At 30.7% G+C, this 20,948-nt stretch overlaps 3 protein-coding genes across 11 annotated transcripts; all 3 read right to left on the reverse strand.

Annotated features, from left to right (window-relative positions):
- Nucleotides 1-306: 306 nt before the first annotated feature.
- LOC111282309 (S-adenosylmethionine decarboxylase proenzyme-like) lies at nt 307-2,880 on the reverse strand. The gene is made up of 4 exons (XM_089760563.1): nt 2,731-2,880; nt 2,548-2,615; nt 1,840-2,002; nt 307-1,674 (listed from the first exon to the last, which is right to left on the reverse strand). Exons 3-4 carry the CDS (start codon nt 1,982-1,984, stop codon nt 494-496), a joined length of 1,326 nt encoding a protein of 441 aa, XP_089616689.1. The 5' UTR covers nt 1,985-2,002; nt 2,548-2,615; nt 2,731-2,880; the 3' UTR covers nt 307-493.
- Nucleotides 2,881-4,060: 1,180 nt separating this feature from the next.
- Nucleotides 4,061-12,562, reverse strand: LOC111281872 (choline/ethanolaminephosphotransferase 1). 7 transcript variants are annotated; one of them, XR_002689169.2, is made up of 21 exons: nt 12,341-12,480; nt 11,751-11,923; nt 11,404-11,413; nt 11,210-11,260; nt 10,419-10,496; nt 10,194-10,269; nt 10,073-10,095; nt 9,894-9,994; nt 9,426-9,520; nt 9,199-9,267; nt 8,094-8,163; nt 7,534-7,597; nt 7,407-7,447; nt 7,224-7,308; nt 6,207-6,269; nt 5,439-5,497; nt 5,279-5,331; nt 4,946-5,018; nt 4,477-4,520; nt 4,301-4,346; nt 4,061-4,222 (listed from the first exon to the last, which is right to left on the reverse strand). XR_002689169.2 is itself a non-coding variant. In XM_022869635.2 (20 exons), exons 2-19 carry the CDS (start codon nt 11,885-11,887, stop codon nt 4,499-4,501), a joined length of 1,170 nt encoding a protein of 389 aa, XP_022725370.1. In that variant the 5' UTR covers nt 11,888-11,923; nt 12,341-12,480; the 3' UTR covers nt 4,061-4,346; nt 4,477-4,498. The 7 variants fall into 7 exon arrangements, 5 of the variants coding, with proteins under 5 accessions (XP_022725370.1, XP_089616685.1, XP_089616687.1 ...); XR_016342075.1 differs by lacking the exon at nt 11,404-11,413 and having other exon boundaries at nt 12,341-12,562; XM_022869635.2 differs by having other exon boundaries at nt 4,061-4,346.
- A 3,060-nt stretch (nt 12,563-15,622) lies between these two features.
- On the reverse strand, nt 15,623-20,210 carry LOC111282105 (uncharacterized). 3 transcript variants are annotated; one of them, XM_089760565.1, is made up of 9 exons: nt 19,764-20,210; nt 19,271-19,351; nt 19,135-19,194; nt 18,514-18,557; nt 18,211-18,253; nt 18,040-18,111; nt 17,854-17,955; nt 17,638-17,759; nt 15,623-15,992 (listed from the first exon to the last, which is right to left on the reverse strand). In XM_089760565.1, exons 1-8 carry the CDS (start codon nt 20,115-20,117, stop codon nt 17,640-17,642), a joined length of 876 nt encoding a protein of 291 aa, XP_089616691.1. In that variant the 5' UTR covers nt 20,118-20,210; the 3' UTR covers nt 15,623-15,992; nt 17,638-17,639. The 3 variants fall into 3 exon arrangements, with proteins under 3 accessions (XP_089616691.1, XP_089616690.1, XP_022725791.2); XM_089760564.1 differs by having other exon boundaries at nt 15,623-16,005; XM_022870056.2 differs by having other exon boundaries at nt 15,991-16,128.
- Nucleotides 20,211-20,948: the final 738 nt, after the last annotated feature.

Genomic DNA, 20,948 nt, shown 5'->3' on the forward strand with positions numbered 1-20,948 from the left:
TGTTGATCGACAACCATCCTATTTTCATTCTTTTATGGCCGACATACCATCATAATCATAGCTTCCTAGCCATGCATTCGATATGGATCAATGAAATCTTTTCATTGATTTCTATTGGTTCTTTTTATCTTTTCGTGATCCGTTAAAACATGGCCAGCTTGTCCATTTCGATAAGAACAACCCGAAATAGTCTCTCCCAGACGTAATTAGAGGCCTAGCCTGACCAAATTCATTCAAATTTCGTACAGAAAACTAGCCCCTGGAAAAAAAAATGTAGCTTAAAGATTTGAATTGACATGCAAAAAATAAACGAAGTTAAATAAAACCTTGATGAAATGTCTGCCCTACAGATGACATTAACATGTTCATGTTGTCTGCGTAGTAATTGAAAGACTGAAGTTTTATTACTCCATGCTCTAACAGGGCATCAGTGCCTGAGGAGCAATTTATTTGATTGAACCAACGAAAAGTTTAAAGGAAATAAACCATTGAACTACTCTTCTTCCTCTTCTTCCTCTTTCCAGCAGCATTTGAGAGTTGATCGAGGAGAACCACAGCTGACAGTGCTGTTAAATTTCTGGTACATGATGGAACCACTAATTCCAAGCTCTTCAGTGCTTCTCTCTCCGCAAAAGTATCCTTTAAAATCCAGCTGACAGCTCTGCTCGAGTGATTGGCCAGCAACATCAACATGCACTGCTACAGAAAAGTCCTTTGGTTTGAAGCAAACCAACACCCTTTCGACCAAGTGCTTCAGATTCAGATCTTTCGGATCATAGCCCACAGCTTCAAAGCTTGCATAACTAAACCCATCTTCTGGTGTAACATGAATGGTAGAAATTGCAGCCCCTTCAATTGCATTCATTGAATAACCACAGGGATCGAACTCAAAATCACATATCTCAGAATCTGGAAGGATCTTCCTTATGCCAGAATTAATGGTCATCACAGCTGCCGAGCCTGATTGGTATTTGTAGAAAACTGAAGCCATTTCCCTGTCCAGACCAGTCAAACACATCTCTACAGTGTAAATAGGGCCACTGGTGGTAACTGATTCTGCAGATGCAGAGTACACATGCCATTTCTGTATATCGAGCCCACCCATTACATAAGCCTTGCTGCCAGCGCCGAAATTACCAAAATAGCTATCAAGGATAGCAACTTCTTCAGAGAAGTTACGATGAGGATAGGGCTGAGCACCAGGGAAGATAAAACTCCCACGAGTATACCTTACAGATTTTACAGCAAAAGAAAGACTCCCAGCCAACTTCAAGATGGGTGGGATTGCAAGAAGTAACTTTGTTGTCCCACAGGTTTTGATGACGATCTTGTAAGGATAGACAAAGAGGCTAGACTCAGAAAGGACATAGGAGTCCACATGCTTGTTTGACAGTGAAGAAACTATGGTGCACTCAGCTGGACCAAGAATCTCATCCAACTGGGCTTTCGACAATGATCGAAGACCCTTTCCTTCAGGATCAGAAAAGATGCCAGGTTCAAAGAATGAAATTTCAAGCCTCTTCTCATAACCCTCAAATCCAATTGCAGACACTGCCATTGCAATGTCAACCAAGGGATACACACAGTCGCCAATTGAGGAAATTGCAGTTGTAAAGAAATCAGCCACGAAAAGAGAGGAGGAAGAGGTCGGTAGAAGAAAGAATCTAAAACTAACTAAAGCAAATAACAGCTGATTGACCACTACCAGTGGTCAGACGGCACACTTGGGTTTATCAGGATGGCTTGCGAGCAAACTGCAAAGCAAGAAAAAGAATTGTCAGGCATTAAATGATTCATACAATTAAAAAGCCAATAACCTCTTCATAGATAGGACACTACTTACGTTGGAGTATGCAGCAGATCGGAACTTCTTGATTCCACCGTTTGGTCGGACGTCTTCAATGCTGTAACCGAGAGGAGCTTCGTAGAATAAAGATTTACTACTACTACTACTACTACTAGACTTCTTTTTCCCACCTTCCATTAGATCATTCAGTAACACCTACATTCCCATTATAAACAAAACAAAGAGGTCAGCTACAACATGTAAAAATCAACAATGGATTCAATAAATCAATTTTATATCTATGCTTTGAAATCTAGAAATTGCAAAAAGTCAAGTTCGGATAAAAAAATTGTATTTTTTTATTTGAATCCAAAAATATTAACATCAATATATTAAATTTAAACAATCATAATCTCAGCATATAGTTTAAGAACAGAGCTCAGACAGAATTAAAAATTTATTTTAAAATTAAAAAAGTATTTTTTAAAACATTAATTTCGACAGAAAATCAAGAAAATTCAAACAGTAGAAGCAACCAGAAAAAATATCATCCATAATATTGATAAAAAAATTAAAAATTATAAATAACAATAAATAGACAATTCAAGAAACATGAGGATAATATTGAGTTTTTATTCATACAAAAAACAAACAATCTTAGATTCAAATCACATGCAAAACCACAGGATACTAATAATACACGAATCATAGATAGCATTATCATTAAAAAAAATTAAAAAATCGGAAGAATCGATACTTACAATTCAAAACTAGAAATTCCTGAATCAACCAGTAATAAAAAAAACGATTATCTACCTCTGTTCAGATCCTGCAAGAAACGCAAAAGCAACATATCACCGTATAGAAAAACAATGAAAAGGAATCGATGATTCTTAAGATTTGAATACACTGAGATGAAAATAAAGAAGGAAAAAAACACTTACAAAAATATTAAAAATTTCAAGACAAACAAACGAAGCGAATAAAGAAGAAGCCTTTAGAGAGGACAAAAGAACAGAAAAATAAAATGAAAGGCTGCGGGAGATTATGGTTTATGGAGTATCGAATTTCTCGCGGCTCACGCAAATTATGATGGCATGATTTCGAGGGGTAGGGACCTATTTATATAGGGGAGGTAGGGCTTTCCCACTTGGAAAAGGATGCCACTACTGGACAGCTGGATTATTGAGGATTACGAATCGATTATTATCTGAAATTGACGATTTAGCGTTTGAAACGTGTTTTCGCATTGCATTAATTTTAAAATTCATGGCTTAATTCAGTTATTTTATATATTTATTAATAAATATAATTTTTATAATTTTTATTTGGAATTATGATTTTTTATAGAAAATATTATGAGATCATTAGTGATTTTAATTTAAGATAGATATAAAAGGAAAAAAATTACATTAAGATGAAGTAATCTTGGTTTCCAAATGTTTAGAAATTAATTTTTTTTAAAAATAATACAACAAAATATGAGAAAAGAATGATCGCTTGGCGTACGAAAGGAAGTCCCTGGTTAGTGGATCTCTTGAACTCACTTTTGTTTTTTGAATGACGATGACAACAAAATTCCCATTGCCCAAACGGTCTGACACGTGCGTGATTCCTGACCTCTAATTTTCCTCATCTCTGCTATTATTTTTTTGTCACATTTTATTGTATTATTTTTTAAGGTCATATTTTATTACCATAAATAATTAATTATTAATAATTTTTCAAAATTTAAAACACATGTTTCCTAGTTTGTCTGGTTTGCCAGCTTGCGTAACACAGTCCACTCATTTAATTCAAATAATAATTATAAGGTTTTGATTCTTTGGAGCCAAACACCAAGATCTGATCACTGTCCAAAATGCCAGGGAAAAGATTCTTTATTTGTTTTTTTCTTTTTTTTTTTTTGAAGATTTATCACTAGTTGTACATATTTTTATTTGTCTCGACATCTTTAAAAGTTTTTAAAAATTTTTATTCGAAGATAATTTTAAAAATAAATTTAATAATTTAAAATATGATATAATGATATAATATAAAAATTATATGAATAAAAATCACAAAAATAACACGCCATAAAATTTTTAAAAAATCATAAATAAATTTAATAAAATAAAAAAATTATATTTTTATTTTTATATTGACACATTATAATATGTGATTTTTATATAAAATATGATACGAATATAATATTTTACATAACATAATGATACGAATTATCAAATTTATTCACGAGCCAGACAGACAGCTCACTCTGCAACCAAGTCTAATATATGCTTCAAAACTTTGATTCTAGATATCCACCAGAAAATGAATTATTCTTACATTAAGTCATAGATGAAAAGAGCTTGCATACCTAAATTTTCCTTATCTATTCTCAATCTGAACAAAACAATTATAACATTGTTGATGAGCTGCAATGTTTTGGCTCTGCAACTAGATGTAGACCAGTCATCAATGCATATATCACGAAAAATTTGCCAAATATTGAATCATTTCGGCAGTGCTACCAACCTTCCGGCGGAACAAAAGTTGTAAACCGATTCCCCATCGAGGAAACCTGCATGCACAATAGATGATTCCGGAAAACAAGTCAGAATGTGTAATCCAACTTGAACTCCATCCTGTATGTTAAAACCAAAGCTATGGCAATCTCAACAATGATGGTTAGGAATCAGGAGAAAACGTACCCGGGATAACCATCATCGATGTTCAAGCCTCTTTCCTGGTTATCCTGTCATTTTAGCCAAGGGATGATGGTTAGAAATGCTGGTCTAGAAAAGGCAAAGCACACAAGATGAAAATTTTACAGGTAAATTGCAATGTACGAGGTAAAAACTAGGATCAAGCGGAGCAACATGTCCAAGATGAATCTCAGTAAACTGAGGCAAGTTTCCGGGAAAGGAAAAGAAGATTTTCCCAAATATCAGTTCATACAACCTTAAACAAACAAGTTAAAGGAGTTAATTTAACCCAAGTAGCTCACGATTAATTTAATCTAAGCTAAGAAATAATATTTCCTACAATTTGGGAACCTTAAACTGTTGTTTCGTGAGGGGCATGCATACTTATGATTCGATTCAAATCACTGCATGATAAATTGCAATGTACAAGGTTCCATCTCGAAAATAACATTGATGGGCAGTAAAACTTCCTTACCTGAAGCAATAAATTCCCAAAGCTGTCGTAATTTCATGAACAACTGATGTGGCAAAGTGTAAATAGAGTGATGCTGTTTGACCAAAAGAGAGATATCAGGCAAAATATAACAGCATACGGGTAAAAACAATAGAGCAGAGCAATGAACTGACAGAGAGATAAAGATGCTAACTTATTATACAAACTAATATTTAAAAAGTAAAAAGATCTCATTCTCAACTACAGAGCTTGTTCAAAATTAAATTGATTTAATAGATGTAGGAACGAAGTTTCACAGAATACCATACTTGTTTACATCCTAACTTAAATGACTAAGAAAGGCAGCAGTCATACCGGTGAACACACAGTAACCGAGAAGAACCCATAACTCATCAACTAAAGGAACGCTGGAGAAAAAGAGGGAAAAACAACAATTAGCATTCATTTCCCTGAGAACAACAGTGAAAACAGCATGAACTATATCAGGTCAGAAAGCAAAATCTAACACACATACCCATCATTCAGCCTAGCTGTAAGAGTATTTGCGATTGCCAATGGAAGATACAGGAGTGACTGAAAACAAAGCATACGTAGAAGAGTTAACCATTTTGTAAAACCATGTTATCAAGTCCATCAAAATGTAGTTAAAGATTAAAAAGAAATTCTTTTCCCCTTTAAGACAAGAATAACTGTTCCTGCTCCTGTAATTAAGTACAAATATAGATCCCTATCCATGCAATCAGAAATAAGAAGTAAAGCAGTATTTTTTTTTTTGAAGAGATAAAATTCGATGGTACTAATTTATTCAACTCCAAAAGCAATTGAGGATAAAAGTGCAAGAGTGACAAGCTGCTCCCCCTTCATCTAAATTCAGGATTCACTCAACTCAAGTTTGTTTATAAAAAAAGCCAAAATCACGCTTAAAGTAAGGCCGGCTTAGCTTGTAATGCTAAACATGGAACATAATGAAGCTCAACCAAAAGTTCAATATAGTAGATATTATTTAACTATATTATCTAGTTTAAATAAAGATCATAATAATGAGGTAAAAGTTTAGGTAGGATCCTTATTTAACAAGTAGATTTTTTCAACCTTAGCAGAGTTTAATCTATCATGAAGATCATTCAAGCTCAAGCCAACCTTGACAAATCTGTCAGATCTGCTGGAGCTTGATTAAATATTTTAGAAGCCAAGGCTAAGCTTCTCTAAGCTCAGCTCTGTTAAGCCTCTACCCACATTGATTTTATCAGAATATATTGATTCACATAGGAATGCTACATACCATGCACATGTTAGTTTTCAGTCCCTTGGGTTCATCACACAAGTGAGCCAAAATCATCCGTCCCTGTCAAAAAAAGTTTCCCTCATCAACCATGTTAATAGGAATTTGTCTTTCCACCTTAGCAGCGTTCAATAAATGATTTTAAGTGCGATTCAGCCAAAGTAAAACCCTAAAGCCACAGAAACAGCCATAATACGAGCCACATATTTAGAAGACAATATAAAAGTTTTGGAGGTGGAAAAAGAAATGAAGAAGTCATATACATAACACTTAAAACACATGGATAAATAATGATTAACTGAAAGAAAAATCTGAAACCGTTCAAAGCTTATAAAGGGAGAAATAGGGAGTAAAGCCCCAAGATTGACGCCAGAGTTCATAATAACACCCCTCATCCACAAGCTTGCAGGAGCAGAAAAAAGGTTCAAAATAAATGACTGAAAATTTTCATTGGGTGTGTAAAAGTTCGTAGATGTATGCCAGACAAAGAAAATCATTAAAGCACCTTGAGATGATGAACACATAAAAACAGTACATAATCATATAAAAAATATCAATGACTTGCATATAGAAATTATTAAAAGAAAAGATATGTGAGCGAGGAGGGAGAGAGCAAGAAAGACAGAAAGAAGGAAATAGAAAGAACTTTCCAAGGATTCAACAGCATCCCATATTAAAATCACAAAAAGTTGATGGTTACAAAATATTCACTCTCGAACAAAAAGGTAAAATAAATAGCATTGGTTTATTTTAAGTATCCAAGCCCAAGGCATACAAGCAAGCAAGGAACTGTCTCTTCTTTTAAGAAGGCAAATTATCTACAAAGGTAGTAGTGTTGTAAACATATTAGAATCATTGTCACCAGTTTCACTTATAGATACCGACAACAGTCACAAAGAGGACATACGAGACACTAAAGAATTTAAACTAGTGGATGTCAACTTGCTTTTTATTCAAAAATAAAATAAGAATTGAGAAGTATTAGAAGATTCCAATAAACAAACAAGTAAACCTTACCACAAGGAACCCAAATGCAAGTCCAGTTCCCAGTATAACTAAATGTGGGTAATTTGCCATAATATCAGAAGGCGACAGATAATCCCTTCACATTGAAAGAAAAAGGAATTAAGTCCAAGTAAGGCCAATATGCACAAAAAAAAGCCAACATTGCTAAAAGAAAAATAGACAGGTTCAATTTACCAAATAAGCACTCCTCCCATAAGTACAGCAAAAGGATAAAGCTGACAAGAAAGAACATAAAACATCTTTTAAGCATTTCAGTACACATGGAAGGAAGAAAGAAATACATAATAAGTTACGGAATTACCATTGCTAATGCCAGTAACATGCTTCCTTTTCGTGCCTGAACAACCTTATGGACATTTTTTATACTACAAAAGAAACCATAAAAGAACATCAGAGAAGCTTATGCTGACATTAACCAAAGAGCTGCAGTATCAATAAAATAAAGAACCCTTGACTGACACAAGTCGGTCTCATGCATAGAAACATTGGCCATTGTTTTCCAAATGGCCCTGGGAAGCTAAAATCTCTTGGCAGTCATCAAATATTTGGATTTTCAAGGCTATGTGATGAAAAAAAAGGTCATTGATGATAACATGCAATTAGATCATGTAACTCAGCACCATAATCCAAAGTTCTAGTGTAAGGCTACAAGAATGCCCAAAAGAAAGTAGGAGGTAACATCAGACTAAAACTGGCAAAAAGATAAAGTAGACAATGTTCAACAAAACATCAAAGCAACTGATCCTAATAATCCACAGCTCTAGAGTAAGACTACATGAATGCCAAAAAGAAAGTATGAGAAGCTTCACCAGGAAACCCTGAACAACATTGTAACCATTTGGGATGTGGCTAACCACTTACTTGTAACCAATTGTAGGTATAACAGCAAATGCTATCATCAAATACAGCACAGCTCTGTATGTTGGAATTTCTAAAGCCAAAAAAGGAAGAAAAGGTAAACAAGCAATAACAATAGTTAAAGAAACGAATGAAAAGGCAACAAACAAGCCAATGGGATCCAAAAAGTCCAAGGACAACATGAAAAATAATAACAACAATAACAGAGCAAGAATAGTTTGCTAAGCTTGACTTACATTTCTTAAGACAAAAGAATGATAAATAAAAATAACTAATCAAACATCAGATCCCTATATAGAAAACATCATTAGCAGCTAATGATTTAAAAATGCAATCCACCATTTACAAGTAGATTTTGGCAACCTAAAGAGAAATACTTGGAAATACCTGATACATCAAGTAGCAAGTGATAAAGAAAAATAATAGCACAAGATTTTGGAAAAGGAACAGCGCTGAAACAGAAGCAACACCAAGATGAGGTATTGAAAGAAGAATCAAAATAGCATACGGTGGCCATCACATATTGAGGAAGTTGATTCTAGCGAATCCATCATAAAATTGTCTTTGAAAGCTCCAATACTACCACAATGATCAGAGTTATTAGAACGTTTGAATTATTTATGTCCAAATCATTTCCATCTATGCTGATTTACCTGTTATCAGTGATATTAATATAGCTAGCATGAATTCTCCATTTGCATTTTTCCCAAACATAGACGGCCATCTTTCCTAACAATAGGACAACATTGATACAACAATAGCACACTACCTTATTTCATCCACTACTTTTTTGGAGGGGGGACTTGTTGAAGTTAAGGATATGTTTGTAATTTAACATTGCAAAAAATTTTAAAAAAATATGAAGAAGTGTGACAATTCAAATGGCTGTCGATCATAATCAAGCAAAAGTAAGAAAGACAATTTTAAATTAAAGTCATCATATCATATAATTTCATATTGCTTATTTATGTTAATACTTTTTCTTGTAATAACTACTAAAATGTCACTAAGATGTCGCATATATTGCAATTACAGTATTTTTGCAGCGTCAACTAATAAAGACATTAACTGATAATTGTTCAATTTCAAAAAAAATAAAATAACTTACCATTTATAAAAGGTACCCAACTGAACAAGCGTATGGACTTTCCAAATTGCTGAACCCACCATTGGGCACCTTGAACGGAAAAAAAAAAGATACTACAATTAGAAAAGCAAAAAAAAAGAACAGAAAAGAAAATATACAATAAATGCTGATGTGTGACACAGTAAAACAAAGCTTTTGCAGTACATGTTGTCAAAGGTACAAGTAACACATCAAGTGAGGAAACATACCCAAAAATGCTGTCAAAAAGTGCATTGTATATATCAGTGCAAGACCCTCGGTTGGCCCATTAACTACAGGAAGGATCAGTGAATTGGTAAAATAGCTGCCAAAAATTGAAAAACAACAGAAGTATCAGCTCTGTTAACAGAACCTTTAACCGTTTGCAACAACAACTACAATAGAAACTAAAAGGCCCTTCTAAAATTTATGTAGCAAAGATGGAGACATACAAGAGAAATACATATCAAAGAGTGTACTTAGAATACCTCAAACACATCATGAAATTATCAAAAAAAATTTTCAACCCAATTACCTAACCAAAAGTGGAGAAGTTTGCGAGAAAAAGAGCAATTTGGAAACAAAATTTATAAAGCCTTCATATGATAAAACAAGTTGTTGAAGAATTGCACAATGTATGGTAAGGTTTCTTAAAGGGAAACAAAAGACAAAAACAAAGAACACTTTGGATTACTTACTGTTCCCATGTAGCTCCATAAAATGGAACAGCTGAAATTACCCAGAACCAGAAAGAGTCCCTTCCACACATGGCAGTGCTCCCAAAGGCCATGGTTTCAAACTGTAAAAACAACCAATCTTGTATAATGGAGGAATTTGATTAGCCATTGTTATGTAATGTAGCAAGTCAAATACATACCGCACATGCAAGCGCATCACAACCTGTAATATTTCACGCCCGCCAAAATAATTATTCCATCAGAATTTGTTCTATTGTAAATAGAAAAGGATGGAGAAAAGACATTATAAAGGGAAATTACCATGGTCAAAGAGTTCTCCAAGTGGACTAGAGGAGCTTGTTCGTCTGGCTTGCTTCCCATCAACAGCATCAAAAGTCTAGCAGGTAATTACAAATACATCAAAAAGAAACCATACTAAAAATAAAAGTAAAACATTCACATACTCATCCAACTCCCCAAACACACCAAGGGAATAAGAAGAAGAAAGAATTTTGAATACAATGCCAGCAAGAAGGAGGTATAAACCTGATATAAAAATAGAAGCAACCCATGGGCAAAATGAACCCATCTTGGTGGGGGTGAATCCAAGTGAGGGGAATAAATCTGAAACAGCAACACAAATAAAAAACTGAATGGAAAGATAACAGCAGAACAACAAGTATCATTCTCCTAAGCCTTCCAAGACACCATCATACAATGACCAAAATGCTTGCTGAAATATATATCTACCCATGAGAACTACATTAATAAAAACAGACAGGCTAGGCAACACCAGTTGAGTATCAAATACAGAACCTACCCTTGGAAGAAACGAAATTTATTTCTACACTAAATTGCACATGCATGAGAAAAAGAAAGAAAATTTATGGTCCAATACCTTCCTCATCCCTTTAATATTATTTACATACAATACAACTTCCAATCACCATAGCCTTAAAAATCTTTATTTTAGCTAATTCATTCAACAGATTCCAATGTCAAAAAAGAAACACCATGATTACAAAAACTATCAGATTCCAGAAATGAAGTTCAGTTTATTGACCAAATCAAATACAAGAAACATCCAATCCAATCACACATGAGGAAATGGCTAGAATAGAGACTACAAAAGATAGACCACACATTCCAATCTTCTTAAATCTGAAAGTTGAAAGATGTTCATTGATTAACATAAGAGTTTTTCCAAAATGATGCAGTGATTTAATGAAATAAAATTTGCAGAAAATCAGTATAATACTAAAAATTCCAGAAGTGATCAGAAATCAAAATAAATATAACATTGAAGAAAATAAGGAGAGAGAGAGTTCCCCACTCACATAGCCAAGCAGCGCTGATATAACCAAGAACATAAATCCTGTAAGTGTTATCTTAAGAAACAAAAGCATAACAAATTAGTAATCAAGTAAGAAAGTTAATACATGCATATAAACTCCGTGGATACATGTATGTGCATGTGCAAGTTTGTATGTACAGTAAAAATCGCAATTTAAAAGTAGTAAGCATTACATACCATGTTCGGTCTGGAGAAAACACCAAGCCGGAGGCAAACACATATAGAAACATATATACATTAGTGCCAGCAAATATTGAAAAGGGCAAATACTTAAAGCTCAATTGAAGCATGATATAGTGTTAAAAACTTAAACTTTCACATAAAGACAATTTCATTCCCTTCCTCTAAGCTTAGTACCATATCAAACAACACAATGCAACTGCATATACAAGTATGAAGTCGTAACCTTCATACAGGTGTAGATAGAATCACTTCTTTAAAACAAATAACAAGACCCAAAAAGCTAACAAAATCAACCATATATATTTAAAACAAAAAAAAAAAAAAAAAACTGAAGAACTTACGGCATCCAAAGTGGAAAGAAGTTGACAAAGCGGCTCCAAAAGGGTTGTAATACATATTTAGCAAGGTAAGAGTGATCCACACCGCTGTATTTGTATCTTTGCAAAGCAGCTACACCATGTGCCCCTATATACCCCATTCTTCCTTATCACAAAACTGCTGACACCTGCTAAAACTGAACAGAAATTTTATGTGATTTCAGCCATTCAAGCAATTGGTTATTGATAAAAATGTCTAAAAACAAGAAAAACACAAAAACCCATGTTTATTTTTCACCAAAAAGATTCACTTTTGAACCAAAAGTTAAATTTATAAGATTCCATGAATTTCGGATACAGAGTCTGCATAAAAATTTGGTTTTCCACTAACTAAAGGCTTAACAAATCATAAATAAAAAAACGGAGATATACAGAGATGGGTTAGCATAGATCCTGAACAAATGGATTTTAAATTGAAAAATAAGGAACAAAATGATCATAAACTTAAAATCATATCAGATCTGGGACTTAAAAAGGAATCAATAAAAACAGAACAAGTAATGAGAAAAACGATGAGAAAATGGGGAAAAACAAAAGGAAAGTTTTGTTTATACCTGATTGAATCAGCTATCAAGCGAGCGATTTGATTTGCAAAAGCGTCTCAAATCAGATCAAGTAAAGCCAAAAAACAACGAAGTTTCTTTATTTCCTCTCCCGCCTTTCAAACAAACGAAGCAACAATAGACCTGTCAAATGAAAGTTTTCATGCTACAATTATAAATTAATTAATTAATTAATAACAAAAAAGCGAATCAAAGGGTATTTTTATTTTCCTCTTTTTTTTTTTAATTTTTGGGACAATATAAGCCTCTGTTTGGTTTAGATGGTTTTTTTTTTTAATTTTTAATTTTTATTTCTTATAAAAGAGTTTTTATTTTTGGTTTTTAAAAAATATATTTAGTAAACAAAAATAAAAATTATTTTTTAAAAATGTAAAAATAAATAAATAAAATATTTAATAAAATTGCTAGTTATCTAATTATAAATATAATATATATTTATTAATTAACGACGTTAAAAGTTATTCAAGTATGATAACTTACAAAACACAAATAAAAAATTAATGTACATTGTTTATTTTCACAATTGAAATTTTTTTATATATTTTAATTCATTTTCATTTTTATTTTTTAAAAATTTATTTTTATTTTCAATTGTCAAATACATTTTAATTTATTTTTTTATTTTTTAAAAAATAAAAAATAATTCTATTTTTTGAAATCAAATACTACCTAGAATTTGCTCTTATCACAAAACTAATTTAAATTTTTATCTCAATATTTATAATTTTTTATAAAATTTTGAGTATTTTAAAAATAATTTAGACTTATCAAATTATTTTAAAAATATACTTTCATATTAATTTTGATGCATTTAAATTTAATTTCGCGAGCAAAAATAAAATATATTTCTTGCGATATAATAAAAAATTATAAAATAATTATAAAAAAAATAAATGTAATAACCTTTTAATTTTATTTATAAAATAAAAAATTTACTAACAATAAATAAAAACAAAGTGCAAGCTAAAATCTTGAATGATTCGAAGGCTATAATACTAATAAATTTTTTTATTATCACTTTATTAAATGGAATAAAAAAAAAAACCCTCCTTTTATATTGGGGAATCATATGCTAAAGCACGCAGCATCTTTTTCTGATTTGTTTAATGGACTATCTTACTCATATATAGTGGTAAAACTAATTATTAAGATATAAAAGTGAGCAATTAAAATAATAAAAAAATTAAATTTGTTAATTTATGTATTTATATCATATAAAATATTAAATTTTATATATTTATATCATATTTTATATAAAATTTACATATTATAATTTATATTAATATGAAAACATAAAATTTCAAATTGTATTATTTTTATATTACATTTATATTATGTTATTGTATTATATTTTAAATTATTAAATTTAAAAAAATTTTCAAATTTTAAATATTATTTTTTAAAAATAATTATATAAATCATTTAAATTAAAATTTAAATTTAAATTTTGTTTTTATTTCCAAATGAAAATGATAATTATATTCATCTTTTTAACTCTTTCGTACATACAAAAAAGAAAATAGAGAGAGGAATTTCTCATCAAACCTTAACATTGGTTACGTCAAAGCATATTCCTTGTGTTACCTTTTGCTTATTCTTAAACTACCTTTTACCTTTTGCTTATTCTTAAACTACCTTTAACATCAATTCCTAAAATAGTCAACAAAAGCAGTTCATCAATTTATTATGACTGCAATTTTCAATTTGCTTTCAGGTTTACCTATTTTGTTTTCAAGGCAAGTGGGTTGGATTTTTGTTTGTTTGGAAATGGACAAATGATTCTTCAAGCTTCTCTCAATATAAAAAAATTAAATAAAAAATATAAGTTCATAATTAAAGAAATAATTTGTGTATTTATATCATATAAAATATTAAATTTTATATAATTATATTATATTTTATAAAAAATTAAACAAATATAAAAATATAAAATATTTTTATTAAATTTATATATAATAATTATTAAAAATTTTAATTATATTATTTTTATATTTTTTATTTATATTATATTTATTTTATATTACATATCAAATTTTAAATTATTAAATCTCATAAAGAATAGGTCACTTTCGTGGAATCAAGTTTAACATTTGAACGCGCCAAAAAAGGGTAGTCGAATTATGAAAAGTAAGTAAAAGAAATACCTTGGCAGGCGGGGCATTGATGGGAACAGGTCACTTCGGTTGAAACAGGGTTAACATTTTGAACACGTTTGATTCACTAAAAAAACCGCCATTAACAAAGCAAAAGAGAGGTCGAATTATGTTATTGAAGCCTGATCCTTCTTGGGGTTGTTGAAGGCATCTCTGTATCTCTTTGTCCAATGCAAATTACTGAATGAATGTATTTGTAAATTTTGCACGTTAACTTTGCACACCGATCAATGTGCTCCTGTCTCCCAACCTTAACCGGCAATTCTTTGCATTTTCAAGAGATTTCGGTAAGAAGAGGAAAAAAGGAAGATTTTATTTAGTAACCATTTGTATTTCATCGCATCAATATTTTATTTAGTGGCCATTTGTATTTAATTATATTTTTTATGCGATATGATTAAATTTATTATATTTTAAATTAAATTTAAATATTAATTTTAATAAAATTAAATTATTATAAAATTTTTATTAAAATTTTTTAAATTATAATTATAATAAATTTTATTATTGTTTTTAATCTTAACGTAATTAATTTTATCACTTACCTAAATGAAACTTTAACGAAATTTTAATACGGGAAAATGAGAATGACCGTACAATTCTAATAAATTCACCTGCTTTACTCACGTCCATGAAATTTTCAGAAGTATATATCAATTAATCATTAATAAATAATATTATGTTCATAATTTGTTTATTTAATTAAAAAATTTTAAAATAGTATTTATAATTATTGATTAAAATTTTTTTAAATAAAAAAATAAAAAAAATATTTACATAAAAATTTAATAATCATTTAACCATTAACATTTTATTACAATTATTCGAATTCTAAATATTTTATTTCAAATTAATTACATTTTCATCGAATTAAACCCCAAAACATTTTATTTTTATTCATCAATTAAAAAAATAAATAAATATTTTTCCTCCAACAAAAACTTAAACTTTGAAAATAAATATTTAAAAATTTAATTAATTGAAAAAAAACCGATAAAACCTTTAATGTGATTGAATTTTAGTTTAGGTTTTTTTTTATCCTTTTACTTTTTATAAATAAATATAAACAAATAAAAATTGGATCTGATGATTATCAAACGCATTACATTACGCATGTAAATAAATCAAATAAAAATAAATTTTATTATACTCATGATCCATTTGTTTAATTAATAAACTCTAAAATATCGTTCATAATTGTTTATTAAATTCAACAATAAATAAAAATCAAATTTATTTACCAACCGTTCATCTAGTGTGTTATAGCCCTAAAGATCCTTATAACTCTCACAAAATCAAATATGCGAATCATCAGACCTCTTAACTCGCACCCCACTCCAAAATCCTTAATTCTCAGGAAATTGAATCCAAGGGACATCAGACCTTTTAACATGACACCCCCACTCCAAAAAGCTTTCAATATTCCTCCTTCACCATGCTTGGTCCCCTTCATTTTTTCTTTGTTCTTTTCAGCCATAGTGTTAGTGTACCTTCGTAGACCAACTTTTAAACAGTTGAACCGAATTAAGGTCCCCCTATCTCTTGCACTTTCACTTTTCACATCAATAGAGTTGAATAACAACTTTTTAAGTGGATAAAAATTCAATGAAATTTAGCAACAATATGCTGAAAGAGATAGCAAAAGAAGCTTTTGTCAATGTGGAAGCACATGCAGGAAAAATCAAAATAAAAAAATAATAATAATTCAAGATATATAAGATACATTTTGTATATAAGATTATGATAGGATAGGATAAGATGATATTATGAATAAGATTAGATTAAATAATGTCATTCTATCTTGCATTTGATGTGTGTAACGATTAGGATAAGATAATTTATTTATTAATCAAAATTATCCTTTCTCAAAGTTTATATAATTTAAATTATTAATATAATTTTGAAAGATATAATAAGACATGTAAGTGAAATCTCATAGATTAAAAATAATCCTCTCTACTTTGGGAGGATTGAATTATCTTAGAGCAAGAAGATGATTAGTCCTCCTTATAATCCTATCATTTTCTTCAGATACAAATCAAATATAATATAAAATGATTATTACCCTATTCTATTCATTATCCTATGCATCAAACGTGACCATAAAGCCAGTAATGATAAAAAATTTCAGAGTTTTTTTTGGAAGGCATCTATTTTCAGTCATTCCCAAACACAAATCTCATTAGAATTTTATCAAAAAGGAATTTGCTTTTTGCAAGTGGCCAGCTCTTAACACTTTTGCTTCTACTACTATTTCTTCATCTTTTTGGTTTGGACCTATAATTTGACCCTATAATAGAAATGATATTGTGAATATAATTAAATTAAATAATATAATTTTATCTGGTGTTTGATATATGCAAAGATTAGGATACGATTTTATTTACTAGTCAAATCATCCTTCCTCAAATTTTATATTATTTAAAATATTGATATAATTTTTTAGGGTATAATAGGACAAATAAGTTTAATTACATAGATTACAAATAATCCTCTCCATTTTTTAAGATTAATTGAATCATCCGATACCAAGAGCATGATTAATTCTTCTTACAATCCTATATCACTTTTTAGATACAAATCAAACATGATAGATGGTTATCATGCTATTTTACTAATCATTCTATGCACCAAACATAAAATATAACATATCCAGTGAATATTTACAAATAAAAAATCCGGTTTTCAATGAATATGGCCAGCTCTAATACTTTTTACAGATGCTAGTCAAATTGTCAAGTTTTTCTTTCCACTGTGAAGGACTACCTAGTGTACTAGACAAGACATACATTTTGCTTCTAAGGGGAAGGATTTTGCATACAAACAAGAAAAGATGAAAACTAAATTAAAATTAGAATTCCATTCACCATTTTTAGCACGAGCCACAAATAACCGTCAAGATATACAAATCAAATCACAATGTCATCTCCTAAGTGTAACCGATGAATATAATGAGGATGCTAGTTGCCAATTAATTACAGTTAACAAGTATGATGACCATTATAGGGATACCGATCAAATATCAATTACCTAAGCATCCCCCCTCCTTTTTTTTTTCTGCTTATATGAAAGGGCTGTAGGAATGGAAAAGTATGCAATTTACATAAATTAAAAACAGCAGGCAGCTAAAGTTACCATCATATAGCCTTCTCCAACCATCTTGGCAATCTCAATGAAGTCTTCATTCCCATTCTGGTAAGGAACACCGAATACAAGAGATGCAGCAAAAACACAAAGGAGGCACTATTAAGCAAAACCTGTCGAAATAGCATAATAACAATAAGTCTTCAAGCACCCATCAAAAAAAAAAAAAAAAGAAATTAAGAGGGCATAAAGGTAGGTCAAATGTACCAAAATCCCAAATAAGAAATATATGAAGTTCATAGACGGAATCAAATTGATGCCCATGGCAGCAAAAATGTACATCAGAGAAGCATGAATGTTTATAGTGATCTGTGAGCATTTGGAAGAATTATGCAAGTTAACTTCCAATACCAAAGTATAAAGGTTAAAGATATAAAAAGGATAAAGAACTACCAAAGCCAGTATGTTTTCTCTTATTAAGAAAGAAGTTGTGAAGACATAGCCCATTGCACCCATTGATCGAGCCTACAATTTTAAAAATTGTCAACCACAGCAGTTTAGGATAGAAGAGAGGATTCCATTGCTTCTAATGAGAAAGAATGAACGTAAGGGAGAAAAAACTACAATTGTGCACAAGAAAATCGAGACACTCCAATCAGCTCCCAGCCTGAGAAAACATAAAACAAGATAGACCGAGAAACTGGTTATTAATTGATTTCAATGTGTGAGAGACTGGAAATTCTTTTTTCTCTTTTAATATACTTCATAACATAAGAGGCATTCATCATACATACTGTAAAACCATATTGAATGTTGTTCAGATACATTTCTTATATGAAAGCTGCAACAAACTACATAGGGCAAGCACTCAATTTCTTATATGAAAAGCTTTAACAAACATATACATGGGCAAACACTACTAGTTACCTCCATAAAGCACCCATTGTAAAACCAAGTATTCCATGCGTAAGCTGCACGGGCAAAATATGGAAACAGTTCAGTCAATTATCCTCGTTCCACTTACAGAAATAAATGTAAATTTCCATTCCCACTAATGCATTGCAACTTAGGCAAAAAAAATGAACACATCACAAACACAGCCGACCTCCACCAATGGAAAAAGAATAATATTGGCATTAGAGTGCAGGAGAGGACTACCATATTGACTCAACCCTAATTAAATATTTGTTCTGAACTGGTTGGATTTCCTAAATGCTTTTGTAAATTTATTTAAAAGGTATTTGACTTACTTGGTCATTCAATTAAAAGCTGCAAACGAAACATACGCTTAACATGAGTTAAATATGACAAAAGCACATCAGACTTTTGTACTTACAGCAAAATCATCACAACTTGTAAGGCTATTCTACCAAAAACCCCAAGCACAATTAGCAAAACATGCACACATTCACTATATAGCTGAAAAAGAAGTAGAGAGAACACAAAATCCTAATTTTTACATCTGAGTTGTAATTGGCAATATTTTAGTGTCTTAATCATAACTCAGGTGAAGCAAAATAAGTTGAGGTCAGTTTAGATTCAGCTCACCAAATAGTTTAGGGCTTTTACAGGGCCAGACAAGACAAACAATAACATAACTGTCGCCACCTGCCAAGATGAAAGACCATCTCAATAATTAGACAACTGATAACTTTCGAATTAGATCTTCAGATAAGTTACAAACCAATTGTTTCCTTCCACATGCAACACCCCATCGTATAGAGGAGATCACTATTGGCAATGAAAAGAAACACCCAAAGTAGTTCTGTCGGCAAAAACCAATCCTAGTTAGAAACATGTATAGCAATAGTCAATAAACATGGCATGTAACATACTAACAGCTGTTCCAAGAAACCAACTACATAGAGTTCATAGTACTGCAATGAGAGTTTTCACTTTCTAAAAATGACCCATCAGAAAGAAATGAAGAAATCAAAAGAAAAACATATGTGATACCAAGTAAAATATAATCTTTCCCTATCTTATAAACCCCATTGCATGCTTTAAGTTTAAACTTGAAAACCCTTCATAGAAATCTCAAATTCTAAGCATTTACAGTTGCCCTGGGACAATAGTAACCCTTAAACCCTCTACTTTCAAAGGCAGTTTTCTAGCAACTGATGAAAATAAACACATTGCTCAAAACATAGTAATTCAAAAGATGAAACAGAAGAAACCTCAATTGCGAGGGAATTGCTCAAGAAATAGATGAGTCCAGTAACAGCAGCAAACATGGAACACTCCACCAATCTCAGCGTCTTCCTGTAAATGAGACCGTTTGGTGCCAAGTCTTCAAATTCCACCGACGACCCATTGTTGGGTCCTTCTCTTTCTTCAAAATAAACCGGTGTTTCGACTTTGGAAAGGCTTGAAAATTTGAAGCATTGGGCGGGTTTAGCGAAGGAAAGTGAAGATGATTGGAAGGGTAGTTTCTGAAAGAGGTGAGTGGAGGGAGGAAGGCGGGGAAGGGTAGTTTGGGAAATTCGGAAAAGCAAAAGTTGGTGTTGGATTTTGAGGAGATTAGCGTTCATGGCTTTCTCTGAAGCTGTTTGTCTGTTGACCTTTGTTGTCGCCGTGAGCTGTGATGTTCGGAGCGAGCAGAGGATAGGGAGGGGTCTTTTGGGCTGGGCCTCATTCTTCAAATAGTCAAAAGAGAAAAAAAATCAAATAAATAAAAAATTATTCAAATTTGTAATTTTTTTATTAAATTAAAATTAATTTTTGTTATTAAATGTACATATTAAATTTAGATTAAATATTGGATTAAAATATAAAAAATCAAACTGAATTATATGTATTTTTAATTTATATATTTTTTAAATTTTAATAAAACAAAAATAATATTTTTATATCAAATTTTATTTAAATATATTAAATTTTTATATTAAAATAATATAAAAATTTTAAAACTGATAAATTAAATTGAATCAATAAATCTTAATTCAGTTTGGTTCACATCCAATTAAGGTTTAGTTTGAATCTATATCAAATTTTAAATTTTTATAATATTATGTAATATATAAAAAAATCGAATTAAATTAAATCTTATTCGAATTGTTATCATTTTAAGACAAAAGTAACAAGTTTAATATTGTAAATGGATCGATTGAGATTCATATTTAGGCTTATCTCTAAATAATATTAATATTAAATAAAACTTAAAATTTAAATTAAATGATTTATCCATTTATTTGAAAAAGTAAATTTTAATAAGATTAAATTTGATCTAATTTAAGATTTAACTTAAAATATTTATTAATGTCCCTAAAAAAAGGAAATTTATTAAGGTTGAATTCAACTCTTATCTCAATTTTTTTTTTTGTTTATATCTTTTGTGATAATCAATTAATCGATATCTAAAA

The sequence above is a fragment of the Durio zibethinus genome, chromosome 5, assembly GCF_047325235.1.
Source record: "Durio zibethinus cultivar Kanyao isolate XHJ-2024 chromosome 5, ASM4732523v1, whole genome shotgun sequence".
Classification (NCBI taxonomy): domain Eukaryota; kingdom Viridiplantae; phylum Streptophyta; class Magnoliopsida; order Malvales; family Malvaceae; genus Durio; species Durio zibethinus.

Coding starts and splice junctions, on each gene's coding strand:
- LOC111281872 (XM_022869635.2), bottom strand. CDS start 11,887: ATGGGGTATATAGGGGCACATGGTGTAGCTGCTTTGCAAAGATACAAA. Junction 7,448..7,533: donor TGTTACTGGCATTAGCAATG/GTAATTCCGTAA, acceptor CTTTCTTGTCAG/CTTTATCCTTTTGCTGTACT. Junction 5,019..5,278: donor CGGTTACTGTGTGTTCACCG/GTATGACTGCTG, acceptor TTGGTCAAACAG/CATCACTCTATTTACACTTT.
- LOC111282105 (XM_089760565.1), bottom strand. CDS start 20,117: ATGAACGCTAATCTCCTCAAAATCCAACACCAACTTTTGCTTTTCCGA. Junction 19,352..19,763: donor GCAATTCCCTCGCAATTGAG/GTTTCTTCTGTT, acceptor TTTTGCCGACAG/AACTACTTTGGGTGTTTCTT. Junction 18,112..18,210: donor CGATTTTCTTGTGCACAATT/GTAGTTTTTTCT, acceptor TTAAAATTGTAG/GCTCGATCAATGGGTGCAAT.
- LOC111282309 (XM_089760563.1), bottom strand. CDS start 1,984: ATGGAAGGTGGGAAAAAGAAGTCTAGTAGTAGTAGTAGTAGTAGTAAA. Junction 1,675..1,839: donor TGCTGCATACTCCAACGTAA/GTAGTGTCCTAT, acceptor TATTTGCTTTAG/TTAGTTTTAGATTCTTTCTT.